Below are 17,542 nucleotides of genomic sequence, written 5' to 3' on the forward strand. Positions count from 1 at the left end.
TTGATGAACTTAAGCTTCAGGAAAGAACTGGATGCAGCTACAGTGCCCAGTAGGTGGTGGACCTCTCTGTAGGCAGTGCCAAGGAAGCTGTCTGTTCATCTTAAGGGCTAGGTTGTTTGTGCCTGGTTTAGCACCTACTTATATAACCTTAGGAGATGTTCCTCTGAGCTTTGTTTAAAAATCACTGGATTTAAATTCTTAGGCTAAGAGGCTGTTATTAATGTTGATTTGTTACCAGCTACAAAAGGCCTTCTGAATAACTTTTAGATTATTGAGTAGATATATTCATGCAATTATGATATGATGGGAATACATGGGAATATGAGGCAGAAGAGCTAGCTTCTGGTCTAATGTCTTTCTCTTATAGCTATGGAATAACCTTTAATGGGTCATTTCCCTTCTTGGGTCCTGTTTTGTTTTTCTTCAGCTATGTAGTAAGCAAGTATGGATCATGTTCAACATAAACAGTTTTAGAAGCTTTAGATTTAGTTTTAGGTGTTTTAGATTCAGCATTGTACCTGTCACTATACTGGTCATATAAAAATCTTCCCTATCACTTGCATACTCTGCTATGGACAAATAGAGGTGCCTATTTAGGAACATCTAAAGCTCTTAAGACTTTCAGCTAAGTGAAATGGACAAATGAATATATATATATATATATATATATATATATGTCTGTATATATAGTAAAAGAACATTAGAAGAATTTTGTTAGTCTAATTGGCTCCCAGGTACTTTTAAAATCAGGAGACATTGAACACCTTAAGTTCGAGGTGCTGTGTATACTGGAATACTTGGTCCAGTACTCTGCATTTGTCAACCCAGATTCCTGCTTTGTGCTTCATAGCACCTATCATGAGCTGTTGTATTAAACTGGATATTTGATCATTTTTGTCTCAATTCCTCCATGATGAGAATATAGGAGGAGTAATTCCTTTTGTTTCTTGAAATGTGCGTAATAAATGTCACAGGCTGATGTATACTTAAAATTTGATGAGTGAAATGTTTATATATGTTATATATATATCACATATGTATTTTTTAAGCTTTAGGAAGTAATCAGAAATAGGTGGTACTGGCTTTGTCGATTTTTAGGTGAGGAAAACAAGGCTTAGATAAGAAAGGAACTGGTTTTAAATGGAGGTAGTCTGCTCTAATCATGTCAATGCTTTGTCCTTTCACATATGTTGCCAATCTCAAGCCAGGAACTCTAGAACAATCTTTGAATTTGGTTAGGATAATAAATCTGTCTGAAAAACACGCATTCCTTTCTTCAAAGAGACAAAGTCCTAATGTATGGGCACAACATACTATATATGATCAATAATAAACACTTCTGAAGTTCCTATACTATCATACAGAGTATAATTCTAAGACGCATAGCTTTCAGCTTAAAAGAGAATATACACTATTTGATGGAAATACAAGTGATGTTGGTAGATTATAGTTTGATAGATGGCCATACATGGGAATATCTGTTCACTGCCAAATGAGAGGCATGAGTACATGGCTACCAAAGCCTGAATTAAGCAGGCTACATAAGAATCATCTAGTAAATCTTTAGGTATATTCACGTTTATTTCTTTGCCCACCATTCCTCCTTGTAACTTATTTCTTCCTTCTGTCAGACTTTTCTTCTTCCTGAAGTACATTTTTTGAGTAAATTTAGTAGGTTTTCCTAAAAGCCCAGAAAAACACATTTTAGAAAGCTCTTTGTTAATTGGGATACAGACCAAGTCATAAAGGCTATGGAGTGACAGAAGGAAGATTCTAAATGCTGAGGTCGTGAGGAGGTCTTGAAGAGGAGGAGGGACTTAGAACAGTCCTCAAGGGAAGCTGTCGCATAGATGTGAAGAGAAGGAAGGGAGGGGCTCATCTTTGGAAAAGATGAAAGTGAAGAGGTACCAACAGGAGGAGAGTTTTTAATATAGAGCTGGAGGCACCAAATGCATCTCAGAGAATCTGGAAAGAGGAGCCAAAGGTGATGTGTATTGGGATCTCACTTGGTTAAATCACATGTGTAGAGGTCTGCGAGTATTGAGAGTTTGGGAATAGAACTGAACTTGTCTTTCTAGGTAGAGACATATACTAGAGTGATGTCCTGTACATAAATCAGACCAGTTTGGATTTACATATCTGCCACTGATGGCTCACACCTGTAATCCTAGTTACTCATGAGGTTGAGATCTGAGAATCACAATTTGAAGCCAGCACAGGAAGAAAAGTTCATGTGAGACTCTTAAATTAACCACTCAGAACTGGAAGTGGCATTGTGGCTCAAAGTGGTAGAGCATTAGCCTTGAGCAAAAGAGTTCAGGGGACAGTGTCCAGGCCGAGTTCAAGCCTTACAACCAACAAAACAAAACAAAACTTGCACAAACTCAAGTGGGTTAATTAACTCTTACAGGGAATCCAGGTTTCCCTTCTCTAAAAGAGAAGTATTACCTCCTACTACCAAGAGTACTGTAAGAATTAAATGAGAAAACACTGAACTTCTTAGAACGCTGCTTCACACTTAGTAAGTGCTCATTATGTTAGCCATTTTCTTCTTCTTCTTGCCATTTTATTGAAAGTCAGATTATGAACCAGCCTTAAATTACTCCTAAAAATCTTTGCAGGTAACGTGAATAAAAATGGACCTTTCTTGCCAGCATAGTTTAGAAGCATCTTTGAGCTGGAGAGAGTTGACTTCTAACTTACACTAACTAAGCTCTTCTGCACAGAAATGGAGGAAGTTACTCACAGTATGACTGGTCCGGAGGCTCCCTGGAAAACATCGTTAGGCAGTTCTTCCAAATTATTGTTATCACTTAGATTCCTGGGAATGGAGTGGAAGAAAGAGGAAGGGAAACACAAAATGACATTAATATCACTGTTGCTCGAGCCATTTCCTTCTCAATGGCCTGGAAGAAGAAGTGAGGGCTACTTACAGTTCATCTAGCTGGGTTCCATTGAATGCACAGTTGTGTATTTCTTGAATCCCATTCTTATTCAGCCATCTGAAATAAAAGGCCCATTAAAAAACCAATAGTGTCAGATACAAACAATACAGGGGTTTCATAATTGGAAGCACTGGGGCAAGGTCAGATAGCAAAGGTTAGTGACATAAATAAAATGTCACCCTTAAAGCTTGGGGATAGGAGTGGGAGGGAGCCCAATTTATCACCGTGTAACCTTTTGTAACTTTTGAAGTTTACATTATGTGCATGTATTATCTATTCAAAGGAAAAAATGAGCTTCATGGCAAGCAAGGTCTGAATGAAAATTTAATTTTAAAAAGACACACTCCCTGTATCCTGTCTTTTCATGTATCACATCATTCATGTACAGAAAATCCATTATGAGAGGAGCAGATGAAGATTGTTTCCGTCTTGAAGGGCAGAGATCATACAATTATTGAACAAATGTTTCTAAGACAGAGAAAGAAGGTTTTATGTCACCTTTCTCTAAGGCCATAAGATTTTCACCCACAGCAGCAGGTCTGACTGTCATCCAAAGGTGATCTAATTAAGTTGTCAAGCAACCTGGATATTTCCTGTGACCCATGGGGCCTTGGTTATTGGAGGTGGCTTTGGGTTATGTCAGAAAGGAAGAGAAATCAATTACAGAGACTGTGGGCTGTGGCAGGGTGAGGTGGTGTGAGTGGGCATGGGGGAGTCTTGGAGGGAGGGAGGAGGGGAGTAGAACAGTCATGTTCATTGTGCTAAGAAGGTCAGGGAGTAGGTTTGCCTGGACAGAGGAGCCCAAGGACACCTTGGGTGGACAGCTCTGCATTATTCTGCTCCTGAGTGAATCTGAGAACAAAAACAGACATCCAAGGTCAGGGAGCTTAGCCCGAGGAGCCTCTAACCACCTGCTCTTGTTTTGCTGTCAGGTTCTTTTCCCTGTCAGGCTCAGTGGGTTTACAAATAACACTGCTCAAAAAGCTGACCCAGAGAAGCAGCTGTGTATTCAAGACTTTATTTCCTAGACTGCAATGGGTAGTTAGAAAATGCTTAGAGTCGCAGGAGAGCGAATGTATATGTTTTTTTTTTTAAAGACTCCTTCTGAAAACCAGCTGACTGAAAAAAAAAAACAATCCAGAGAGGTATAAAGTGAATCGGTTACAATATTAGCAACCAAATAGCAGATTCCGATGGTGAAGAAATGCCCATGCACCATCCTGTTTCCCACCTTTCATGTTTCTTTGAGCAACATTTAAACTCTAGACGTATTTGTCAGCCTGTCTCAGGGTGGTGATGGATGCTGGGGTAGATTCTCCTAGTCTATAGTGTTGGTGTTTGGGATCAAACCCAAGGATCCACAGTGAATTTTAGATCTGATGGGTTGGGTGCTCATTGGATATGAATACGTTATATAAGTTCTTATAAAACAATATTCACAACATTTCTTGATTGAATTTGAAACCTAAGGAGAACTGTGTACAACTATTATTTTCAGAGTCTGCTTTTGCAGGGAGGGGTGACACTTTGCTTTATTTAGGTTCCATGTTAGTGTTCATATCACTACAATGTAAAAACCACTCTTAGTGTATGGGGTGAATTTGTCCTGGACACTCTAGCTGGCTGATTTTTAGTCTACCCCAAGGAGTGTGTGGATCCATATGGGCTCTACCTATTTATCTGAACATGAGAAAATTCATCTTCGGAGCACACAGGTGTTATTGCTATGATTAAGCAAAACTTTGAAAAAGAATGACAAATTCTCACCTTCCAAAGAACCCTTTGTCTTTATATGGTTTCTCCATCCACAGATACCACCATGTAAGAAGGGGATGGTATTAGTTTATGTCAATTTGGGATTATTCATACAAAAGCCAAAGATGCCCAGAATCCCTGCCTTGAGGCTCTGAGCCACTGAAACTATGAATAAAAGGGAAGCCAGCATATATCTCTGAGTCTGTTAAGACAGTTCCAGTTTGACATCTGGATGGTGAAGGTGATGGTGATTATGGTAATGGTGATCTGAGCAGAGCAGATGCTAAAGAACAAGTACTTCACCATCTACTTCAGTTGTGTTGCATTTCTGGGGTCAAGACTATGGCTTTCTCCCCAGAAGCCCATCCTCCTGAAGAGTGAAAGCATAGATGATTTGCCATTTTAACCCACTGAGGGGCAGGCAGGCTAGCTGGAAGCTACCTGGGGAAGGACGGAATGCCTTTCATGGGACCACACACAGAACCTCATTTTATGAATTCCAAATTAAGCCATTCTTCTAGGAGGCTGTTGTACTCTTCTGCTTGCTGTGGTAAAGGGGGGGTAAGAGGTAAGAGGCCTCTACTCAATGGTCTTTTTAACTGTTCATTTCCCTGAGTTTCTAGCCAAGTTCCTGATAACCCTTCATTGTTTGATGGTCTAAGAAATACAAAGGTGTCTATTGTAGAACAGGGCTTCAAATTTTCTGTGGAATAGAAAACTTTTTTGGTCCTCAGTCTCCTTTGGCTCTGTGCTTTTCCCTGAGTGCACTTGGATGGCCCTCTTGGTAGAAACTAGTACCCTGTGTTAAGATGAAATACTTGAACTAAGAGCAACTGGAGGCTTCAGCTGTGTTTTGCATGAATCTTCTGGTTTTGTGGATTAAGGACCAGCCAAGGTAAGAAACATAGCTGTTGTCCTCACAAGTATAGATGTATCCTCTAGAGACATGTGTGAAAAAGTGTCGAGTCTTTGAAGAAAACCATCCTCTCTTGAAAAGTATGTACCTAAATCCTATGAAATCAGTGTCCATAAACAGGAGTTAGTAAAGAAATGATCTATACATAGTCACAGAGGGGAAACAATGCAACAGCGATGTACATAAGACAATATGTTGGAAATGACGTGTACAACTTGTGGGGGAGGTGGAGGGGGTGGTAAAGCAGGAGAAAAATGAGGGAAGGGGTAACAAGTCTGACAAGAAATGTACATATTATTACAACTGTGACCCCTCTGTACATCACCTTGACAATAATAAAATATATATACATATATATACCCAGTCACAACTGTTTAGAAAAACGAAATCGTGTGACCACACAAAAACAAAAGGCGTGCAACAATTTATAAAATGTAAAAGATAATTTTTCTTACAGATGTAATGTTGCAATTACTATTTCCCCCAATGTCTTTCCATATACATTTCACTTTCATGGATCCTATAAATTCAGTGTCCAGTTTCTTGGCCATTCTGAAGAGGAGGTGAACTACCAGGCTGGATACTGGCACAAAGGAGTAGAAGATTGTTCATTAACAATGCAGAGTACATATAAAATCTTGTTGAGAAGTCACAGGGAGTAACTTGAATTCATTACAAAAATGTGATTTTTTCCCCAAAGAAAACGAGAAGTCATTTTATGCTCAGCATGGGCTTGAGCAGGAGCTGCTTAATATGGTTATGAAGGAAGAGAGTTCTACTTCCAAAGTCTGCCTCTTTTCTGGACTTAAAAAATAATTCTTGGGCAAAAGAAGCCTTGCCAGGCAATAACTAGCTTTATTGATGCACAAGTTATTCTGTCTTTTGGAACAGATGCTGCATCACAGGAGACCATCATTCAAGGAGCAATTTTAAATACTTTGGTTCACACCATAGAATCATAAATGATTAGCACAACACCATGTTGTGATTTTGAGATATAAAGATGAGAGAAAAACAAAGAAACAGAAAGTTGGTGAAATACCAAAGTTCTCAAGCAAAGAAGGAGATCAGTAAGTGGAAAATCAAATGTATCTCATTAGACTCCCTTTTCCCCATTTACTTACAGAATTACACTTTCGAAACTCAGTCCCATGAAAGAATTTCTTTCAATCATGTGAATGTTTATGTTATCTTGAATGTCTCTAGAAGGAAGTATAGACAATTAGACATTTATGTCAGCTCTACCCATGTAATGTTCCCATGCTTAGTTTACTTGACATGACATGATTTTAATGGAGGTAACTAAAAATTTTTTTATTTATGGTATAGGTGATGAACAGGAGGTTACAATTACAAAGGTAAGGTAATGCATACATTTCTTTTTAAACATGGTTACCCCGTCCCTCACTTTCTCCTGCTTATCATAGCTGAGATAATGTTTTAATATAGTTTTCTGTTCAGAAGATATTGAGGCCAAGGTTTGGGAAACAAATGGCTTTCTTACCATTTCTTCTTATGTCATTTCTTCTTAAAGATGGAATTTTGGACATGTGATACCTTCTCTCTCTGAAAGGTTTCTTAGCTAGTTACTGTGTCAAGATTCTCTCTGACACAGACACCAAAACTGGCCTGTTACCTCCCATACCCATTTTCTCTATTCACCTGAGTAGGCCTTCTTCCTTCCATCTCCTTTCCCTTGTGATAGCTGTTTTTTCCCCTTGTCTATTCTCCTTGAATTACAGAATAATTTCATCACTGATTTTTTTCCTCATAAGTTAAAGTTTGAGTTCTCATTTTTAAGTGTTATATTCCTAATTCCTTCCATCAAACTTTCCTATTAGGTCTGATCTAACATGTACATGTAGTAGTAGTAAACATCTTGAAGCAATTTGAGTTCTAGAAGATCCCTTTCCTACTTAACTTCTTGTTCTTTTTCTGTAGGATCTATTTATATTCTTATAATTTCACTATTAGAAATAAAATGACCAATGTACATTGCCTGTTCTCATCCTCTTTTAAAATATAGGCAACCTGGGAAAAGACAAAGACAGCATGTTACTAACATTTTAATATGAATTGTCAGATAGGTTCTGTATGTATAGGGTAGTAAAAAAATCTGGAGGGAAAAGGAGAGGATGATGGAGTATGGTAGGGTTGTAGGAATGTAGTAATCAAGCATTAATTAGTGAGAAAATGAGAGATTGGTGACTTTGTCACAAGCTTGGTTTGTTAATGCTTGTTGAGGAACCTATAGACTTCCTCCAAACTGAGATTGACTGGTCTGCAGGTAAAAACCAAGGACTTAGCAGTGTGCCTTCCTATCTTGGTTTAACCACAGCAATACAGTTAGGGGACCTAGGCAGCATAATGCATATTAGAGGCCAAGGTGGCATCAAGGCCAGGTGGTTGAGTAGAGTCATTAATTGTTTGCTATACTTTGGATCTTGATTACCCTCCAAATCCTGTGTATTGTATACATGGTCATTGGATCGATACTGTTTGGAAGTAGTAGAAACTTTAAGAGATAAGTCCAAGTGGAAGGTCTCTGTAGGTCTTGCCCTTGAAGGGGATTGTGGGATCCCAGAGTTTTTTTCCTTGTAATTTTCTTCCTGGCCATGAGTGAAAGGTTTTGCTTCTCCATGTATGCCTGGATTGATGTGTGGGCCCCAAGCAATGAAGACTAATCAATATTAGACTGAACACTTTATAATAAATAGTGAACCAAAATCAGCCTTTTCTCTGTATAGATTAATTGTACCTTAGGCATTTGTTATAGTGACAGAAAGCGGACTGACACAATGTAGTTCAATGAAAAACTTACAGTAAAACCTTTTGGAGAGATCGAATCTTATGAACAGCTGGCAAATGCTTAATACCTGTGTTGGATATTAACCTAGGGAGAGACAAAGTGACAGTGAGGAAAAATGAAGCCACCATGTAAGCAGTGGCTAGACTTTAAATGTTGAACTATCAGAAATACATACCAGAAAAGCTATAATATACACAGATTATGATTATATTCTCTGTGTTAAGGTTCTAACCAGGATCTAGTAAATTGCTCACTATGTAGAGGAAAACAGTTTATACTTCAGGCACCAGGATGGTAGTTTGCAGTTATAAACACACTTGATTGTGATAGATTGATATGTTAACATGTTTAAAAGTAATTTCCAACTACATAACAGAAATTTCTGCTGTTTCTAGCCTCAATATACTTGTTGGAGAACTGCTCCTTCCACAATACGAATGGTTGTGTTGGGGTTAAGGAATAAGATTCTATGCCCTCTTACTCTGAATTATTTTTGTGATCTAAGCTGAGTCAATCAAACTCTCTTGAGAAGTGAGTGAAGGAAGTTGGTTAGAGCCAAGTCTTCTGCTGCTTTCACCCTAAGAGACAATGTATAAATTAATACTTGACAGTTCTAGACCTCCCATTAATCCTTCCTAAGAACTGATTGTCTAGGGCCTGAGAGCCAGGGATGAAGTTGAGCCTGTTGGTAATGGGAGGTTAGGGCATCCAGGACAGGAAGTGTGAATCTGAATGTGAAAAAGGTAATCAAATTTAGGATGAATTATTGAGTTGGCTATTGCTACTAGTGATTGTTCATTAATTTCAAAGGCTTGATTTAGGAGATTTTCAGAACATATATTAGAATTGTTGATCTAGTGGAGGGGAAGGACTATCTATAGACTAATATTTCTTACTAGTTAAAGGTGACACCATGTTATTAATGCTCCACTTCTGGCTTGGATATTTATGAATACTCAATGAGTTCTGAATGAGCAACTCTTATCACATTATAGAAGAGGCAGAGAATGAGAAATCTAAAAAGCCAGGTTAGGTGATGTCTAGTTTGTACCTAGATTTATCCGGATAAAATTTTGAGTTAAATGACAGTAGTGTCCAAGGTTAGTGAGTGGCACAGGAGAATTGTTTGACATTTTATTCTTTAGAATTTCCCTCACCCCTGAGTTATTAAAAAAGTTCCACTATCTCTCAACTCCTATTTCGTCTTCCATGCCTTCCTTATCTAAACTGTAGTTGGTCTTGATTGCTTGCCACCTAAAGAACTCTTATGAGTTGTGAAGGAGTTTTGTATCATGTTGAGTTTATGACTCTGAAATGGACTTTGGTGTCTTGTTCTCTGCATCTGTATCAGAGACTTGGTGAATCCCCTCTGTGGGGTTATCCATAATGGTTCTCAGATGTTGAATCCTCGCTTGGTTCCACTGATGCACATGGAACTTATCTTGATGATAACATCTTTGATTGCTTCATTTGCCTTTGAGATGGTATTTTGCTCTATTTGAGAGGGTTCTCTTGGGATTAGTTTGGTGTTAATTCTCCTTTAAATATTTTTTAAATTAAGTTTTTTATTGTGAAAATATGTACAAAGGGGTTACAGTTACATGAACAAGGTAATGAGTACATTTCTTATCCAGCATTGTTGCCTCCTCCTTTGGTTTTCGCCTACCATCCCTTCCCTCCCACCTCCCCAGCTACACCCCCCATCCCCCACCTCCTCACCCCCATCCCCCCACTCTGCCTAAATTGTGAAGTTCATTTTTAGACATAGTGTCTTGTACATCTCATTGTTGCAATGGGTCAATCTGTATCCTTATTTAAACAATTTGTTTTTTCCCTTCCCCTCCCCAAATTATACCAACATAAAATACAATGAACACAGGGGTTATACCATGGGGGAGGGACATACAAAGCAATAAAAAATCACATGGTATCTTATAAATACATTAGAAACAATAGCAAGGAACAAAGGAGGAGGCTGCAATGCTTGGTAAGAAATGTATGCATTATCCTGCCCATGTAATTGTAGCCCCTCTGTACAGTATGTTCTCAAATAAAATAAAATAATATTAAAAAAAAAAGAAACAATAGCAAGGAAGAAAAAAACCCACTTGTGCCCTTCTCTTGGGGTTCATTTTGCTTAACATCATCTTATCTGACCTTTTCTGCTTGTCCCAGACATGTTTTGATATCAAGGTCTGTGGGTGAAGATGAATGCATAGCCATGTGATGGCTAGCACAATGTGGGTATGAAATGGTTCTATCCGCCTCCAAGTTCCCTTGTGTTTCCTTTTTGTAGTTAACCCTTCCATAACCTTCAATTCATAACAACCATGGATCAGTTTTCTGTGACTATAGTTTGGCTTTCCCCAAAGTATCATATTCAGGAAATTATCTAATATGCAACTTTAAAAAATTGGCATATATTGATTGTACAAAGGGGGTTTATTGTGATATTTCCATACATACAAGCAAGCAGTGTATTTGATCAAAATCACCCACTCTATTATTGTTTCTCATCTCTCTTTTCCCCTTTCATGGGTTTCATATGTTGCAAAGTATGTTAGTCATATTCACCCCTTCTTTTATCCTCTCTTTTTCCCTTTGCTGGTGCCGACTCTCAAACAGGGCCAGTTTTACACTCACATTAGTGTGTGTGTGTGTGTGTGTGTGTGTGTGTGTGTGTGTGTGTGTGTGTGTGTGTGTTTAGCTCCTGTATATGAGAGAAAACATGAAGTATTTTCTTTTTCAGTGTAGCTTTTTTTTAAAGCTAACACGTTCTCTAGCTCTACCCATTTCCTGCACACAGTACAATTTCATCTTTGGGTCTGGCTTCTTTCCCTTAGCCTGATGCATTTGATGTTCTTTCGTGTTGTTATGTGTGTTACTAGTTTCTTGTTTTCTATTCCTAAATAGCATCCAGCCTATGAATGTTCCACACTTTGTTTCTCCACCTGCCAGTTGAAGGATATCTGGGTTATTCCAGTTTTTGTGGAACAAAATCATATATATTTGTGCTTATATGAAAGGTAAAAGTAAATCATTTATATATAGTTTAAGCATTTAATCATTTATATACAGTGTTTTAAAAACTGTCTGAGAATATAGAATTTCCTTTCTTTTGGATGAATACCTAGAAATTGGATTCTTAGATTGCATGATTCCATTTGCTCTGTATCTGTTGATTATTTAAAAACATATTCTTTGAAATCAAAGTAATATGGACTTCTTGTGACTTATGAAACGTAAATACATGCAGAAAAAATTACCTGAAGTCTCATTACTCAGACATAGCTTCCCTTAACATTTGGAATTTGAAGCATCTACAAAAATAGCTTTAATCATTACTCTCCATAGCCACTGAGATTCTACTCATTTCTGAAAGAAACACTGCCATAACTTTAAATACCCATCACCCCCCTCAGCCCATCTCATTTAATCATATCTTCCTTCTACTATTTTTAGATCTCTTTCTATGTGTTTATTCAGTAGTCCCCTAGTGAGACATCAAACCAGGGACTGTATTTAATATTCTCTGGCAATATTCTCTGTGGGTTTGGAATGAGGTATGGGCTCTTAAAACACTGGATTAATTGGTTGATATTTCTAAAAGATTTCTTGCTTTTGTCACCAAGAATGCATCAAAAACCCCTGATTTAGTTAATTTGCTTCTCAAATAGCATTAATCTTTGAGGTAATTAGTCTTTTTTTAAGTTATAATTTTATTGTTATCATTAAGGTGTTGTACAGAGGAGTAACTTTCATAAGTGAGGTAATGAGTACATTTTTGCATTCTTTTTTTAAGACTTAAAAAATTATCTTTAAGTAGTTATACAAAGGAATTGCCATTTAACAAAGCAGTTTATGAATAGAATGAATCTTGATCAATGTCATCCCTTTCAACATTTTCACACATCCCTCCTACACATCCCATCTCTCACTGTTATTAAATTTATAGGATATACCTTGAATTCTTAACTGTATTCTCCCCCATAATTAGTCTTATATAGAGGCAGGAATCAGGTAGACTTACATGCCAATTCTGATACAAACTAGCCACAGCCATTTTATCTCTTCAAGCTACAAATGACATGGATTGTGAATATCAACATAGAGACTATATCAAACACTTATTTGTCCTGCTTCACATCCTATTGACCTAAATTCTTACTGTAGCTAGTTCTATGGCAATAAGCTATCATCAAACTTAACTTGAAAGACACCTGCTGTTGCGGATTTCTCATCCTTCCTCAAGTGGCACCTATGAGAACATGTTCAACCATCCTGAGGCCTTTGCAAATCTGGAAGTGCTAAGGAGTTAACATCCATCAGAACACTCTTGGGTGAACACCTTTGAATATATTCTACATGATATTTTGATGCTAGCATGGTTTCTAATTATTTAGTACTGAGCCTCTTGATAATGCATTCATGAGTTGCTTTCCTTTCCCTTTTTCTTTCACTCCAAGCCCTTTATGTAAATAAATAAATTACTTGCATGTAATTACTTGTGCGGACATTTTTTTTGGAGAAGACACCAAATGGCACTAAATTTTACGTCATACATAGGTTTATTGATGATTGTTATCTTCTTTGACTTTGTATCTGTCTTCAGTTATACTCATCTAATTTCTCTTCCCTCATTGTTCACGACTTCACATTTAGAAAGTGTTGTTTGCACATACCATCTTAATTTATCTCCAGCTGGCCCCAATCTACTATCTGATCTCTCCCTATGACCGTTGTTGTGTCCAAATCCACCAAATCACCAACTTCCAAATCTACTGAATGCTTTAAGTTTTCTTTTTAAGTTTATCTGACTTTCTGGATTGTTGTACTCTTTGCTAGATTCTCGTCTCTTGGTTTCTGTCATGTTGTTAACTTCAGTTCATCCTCTTCCTCCTCTATTGTTCTCTTTTAAGTATTTTCTGTTGTCTTTCTTCCATCTATTTGTATCCTAGGCATTTTGTATCTCTTTTTTATAGTTTCAGCTTGGTAGACCTTGCTTTTTAGGGCTTCTGGAGTAGGAGTATTATGTAAGTATGGAGATCTCTACATTCATACTTGCCATCTGACCCCTCTAGCCTGTCACTCATTAATGCTGGTTCTACTATCCTCCTGAGTGTTTTATTGGCACAGCTTTAAGTTTTTCTCTTGACCATCAGCCCCACCAAGCTCTTCCTCTTCAATTGTTCTGCCACCCATTGTCCAGTCAACTGTCCATTAGAAATGTGACGAACTTGGCTTCTTCCTCATCTCCTAACATCCAGTCTATTTCGAAGTCTTCTTAGATTCCATTTCTGAAAGCTCTCTCCACTCCACGAAAATTTGTTCACCACCATGGATACTATTCTAAAACAGACCACCACAATCATCCCTCTGGATTTCTAATGGTCTCCTGCTTTCTCCACACTTCATCTTGTTCTTTCCCCTTCATTGTATGCAGCATACAGAGCATTCTGCTAAACAATGCAAATCGTATTTCCATCTGCCACGAAGAGCTTATTCTTTCCTTAACACCCAGATTAATATTAATATTCCTTTCCACCAGGTCTTGCACCTTCATCTTATGCTACTTCCCTGAAGCACTTTAGTACCATTGGCTCTTCCTCAGTCCCTGAGATACATTAGAATCTTCCCTGTCTCTGAGTATTGGCAGGTGGTCCATCTGGAAGGCTCACACCCATTTTGCTCCCAGCTAACTTCAACTCAACCTTCTGAGTTCAGTTCTAAATGTCATTTCTTCAAAAAAGAGCATTCAGACTGCTGATCTAAATGAAGGCCTCTGATTTATTCACAGGAAAATTGTATCCTCCTTAGAACTTTTTCTTTTTATAGTCACTTATCAGAATTCTGAACTATATATTATTTCTATATATTATTATGATTTATCCAATGTTTTTCTCTTAAACAGATTGTCAATGGTAGGAAGGCAAGATTTCTATCTATCTATCTATCTATCTATCTATCTATCTATCTATCTATCTATCTATCTATCTTTTTTTCTAGGCATGGGGCCTGAACTCTGGGCCCGGATGCTGTCCCTCAGCTCTTCAGCTCAAGGCTAGTGCTCTACCACTTGATCCACAGTGCCACTTCTGGCTTTTTCTGCTTATGTGGTGCTGAGGAATCAAACCCAGGGCCTCATGCATGCAAGGCAAGCACTCTATCACTAAGCTGCCTTCCTAGCCCCGATTTCTATCTTCCTTGAAAATCCAGTGTTGGCAGAGTGCCTGGCACATGTAATATGTTTAATGTTTACTGAGCTTTTTAAGCCAGGTAATGTGCTATTTGCTATGTGATAGATGAACACATGAGGGGTTGTGTACTTACACGTTTCTTGGGCCCATTGTAGGTATCCGATTTGACATTATATGGGTAGCAACTTGCTCATTTCTTTTAGGGAGTGAATATGAATTTTATATAATGGGTAGAATGAAGAATTCATGTGTTTCCAATGAGACTGGTACAGTACATCATTTAACATTGATTGCATGAAATTCCATATCTCTCTACTTAGGGGCTATCTACAGATATCTGTAGAAGCACATTGAAATCTTTGGTCTTTATAGAAAAGAAAACATGTGGCAAAAATGGCTAAAATGATTGCAGTAGTGCTGAGTTTAAGACACTTAAAAAGATCTAGTGACCATCCAGTGAGATGGATTATTGGTTATAACTGTGTAGCTGAGACTTTCTATAACCCCAAGATAACACAGGAAATGGAGTTCGGATGAACACTTAGTTTTCAATTCATTTTTCCCCTCTGATCAATAAATTTATGTCTGATGGAAACTGGAAGTGGGTAATCAGCGAGGAACTCTGTCTCAATAGGCTTGCCTTGGTCAAATGACTGCTTGCTGAAAAATTATTTTGATTCACTCAACCATGGTTTATCTTCAAAAACAGTTAAAGGCCTAAAGGTAAAATGTCAGCACATCTAAGTTCTGCAAATAGATCGTTTAAAGAAAAGTAACTGGCTCAGAATTCTCCCCTCTCAATAGCCAGTTTCACATTCTAAACTGCTGTTGGTGCCTTTCTTGCCTGATTGCCCCTAATCTTTAGGTTTCAAAGTAAGTACTTTTTCTGTCAGAGTGAACTTAGTGGGGTCCCCACAATTGCTGGGAACCATTCCCACGTCTTCTGCCACAGATTAATACACTTGCCTTTCATGAACAGGTGACCCTGTGGCTCTAAGACTCACTGCATTTTTAGTGGTTTCTTTAATCTGCAATAGTACTTGGAGGTTCTTAGTTTGTGTGTGTGTGTGTGTGTGTGTGTGTGCGCGCCCATGCACGTGCATGCACGGGAGTTAATCGACTATGTCTTTGTGCTGCACTAAACTGTGCATTATTCTTCCCATATTACCTCCATACAGCCTAAAGAGGAAGTCAGAGATAGTGTCATGGCTTCAGGGAGCTTGCAGTTGAAGTAAGATTAACAGATGAAACATTCAGAGAATGGTTTAGTATGCTATTGATCACAGATGCCTTAAAAGTTCAGAGCAGAGGGAAGGAAATATGGACTAGAATAGCCAGGAAGGTCCACTTTTAGGAAGAGAATCAAACATGATATCTTTTTAAAATTGTATTTGTATAGTTGATTTATAGAGATTAGAGTTACATGAATCAGGTGCAATCAGTGAAGTTCTTTTTGAACCGTATCTCCCTCTTCCATTACTCTCTCCCATGCTTTCCCTCCAATCACCACCCATAAGATCTCCAGTTCACTTTCCACATAGTTCCTGGTAAGATCACCATTGTATTTGTTCATCCTTTTTCCACCTTTTTGTGCCCTCCTTTACCTTCCAAACTACAAACAAGCTAATGAGCAAGACAACAGGAAAAGAAAACTAAAACAGCAACAATGACAGCTAAAGAATGTCCCTTGTTTTCTTTTCTTGGAGTTCATTTCATAGAACATTATTTTGTATAATCGTCTGCACATAGCTATTGAACCTTTGTCCAAAGACCTCGTTTAGCCTCTATATGTTAATGACTAGGGTCTTCTATACTTTATCATGCCCTAGTTTTATTTATTCATTTTAGTCATTCGATGTGTTTACTTGTAGATCTATAGGCACATTCTAGTTATCACAAATGAGGGAAACCATACAGGCTATATTTCTTTGGCTCTGGCTTACTTTGCTTCATATAATATCATTCTTTCTGATGGATGGGTAGAATTTTTGTTGATCCATTTGTCTACTGAGGAACATCTAGATTGATTCCGTATCTTAGCTATGGTAAACAATGCTGCAATAAACATGATTATGCTGGTAGTTTTAGTTTGGCCTGGTTTGTGGTCCATTGGATAAATTACCAGGAGTAGAATTGCTGGGTCATAGGGAAACAGGCTGAGGACAAATAGAACAGAAGACCCAGAAAAAAGCTCACAAACATATAGCCACCTAATATTTGATAAGGGAGCCAAAAGCACAGATTGGAAGAAAGCCTCTTCAACAAATAGTGCTGATAAAATTGGCTATGTATATGAAGAAAACTGTACCTAGGTACCCATATGTCACCTTGCATCAGAATCAACTCTAAGTGGATCAAAGACCTCAATGTAAGATCAGATTCCCTGAAAATATTACAGGAAGGGATAGGGATAGGGATAGAGCTCCTTGGCACAGGTCAAAACTTTCTAAGTGAAGATCCAGAAACACAAGTCAAAGAAAGGCTGGACAAATGGGATTGCACTAAAGTGCAGAGCTTCTGCATGGCAAAAAACATAGCTAGCAGGATAAATAGAAAGCCCACAGATTGGGAGAAGATCTTCACTAGCTATATAACAGACAAGGGCCTCATATCTAAAATATACTTATAACTCAAGAAGTTATCCTCCAGAAGAAATCCTCCAAAACTCAACAACCCAATCAATAAATTGGCTAAAGACCTGAAGAGAGAATTCTCAGAGGAAGAAAAAAGAATGGCCAATAGACACATGAAGAACTGTGCAACAACTCTAGCCACAAAAGAAATGCAAATCAAAACATGGAGATTCCATGTCACTCTGTCAGAATGGCCATTATCAAGAAAACTAACAACGACAAATGCTGGTGGGATGTGGCCAAAAGGGGACCCATTTTACATTGTTGGTGGGAATGTAAACTTTTTC

General features: G+C 38.0%; 1 protein-coding gene across 1 annotated transcript in view; it reads right to left on the reverse strand.

The window, feature by feature from the left end:
- The window catches only part of Fshr (follicle stimulating hormone receptor), a 157,801-nt gene that overhangs the window by 17,277 nt on the left and 122,982 nt on the right, over nt 1-17,542 (reverse strand). Inside the window, exons 5-8 of the mRNA XM_070025014.1 lie at nt 8,438-8,509; nt 6,741-6,818; nt 2,934-3,002; nt 2,747-2,821 (exon numbers count right to left, since the gene is read on the reverse strand). Coding sequence (XP_069881115.1) covers nt 2,747-2,821; nt 2,934-3,002; nt 6,741-6,818; nt 8,438-8,509 — 294 coding nt within the window. The remainder of the gene's footprint in view (nt 1-2,746; nt 2,822-2,933; nt 3,003-6,740; nt 6,819-8,437; nt 8,510-17,542) is intronic.

The sequence above is a fragment of the Dipodomys merriami genome, unplaced genomic scaffold (assembly GCF_024711535.1).
Source record: "Dipodomys merriami isolate MVZ:Mamm:240054 unplaced genomic scaffold, mDipMer1.0.p SCAF_17, whole genome shotgun sequence".
Lineage (NCBI taxonomy): Eukaryota > Metazoa > Chordata > Mammalia > Rodentia > Heteromyidae > Dipodomys > Dipodomys merriami.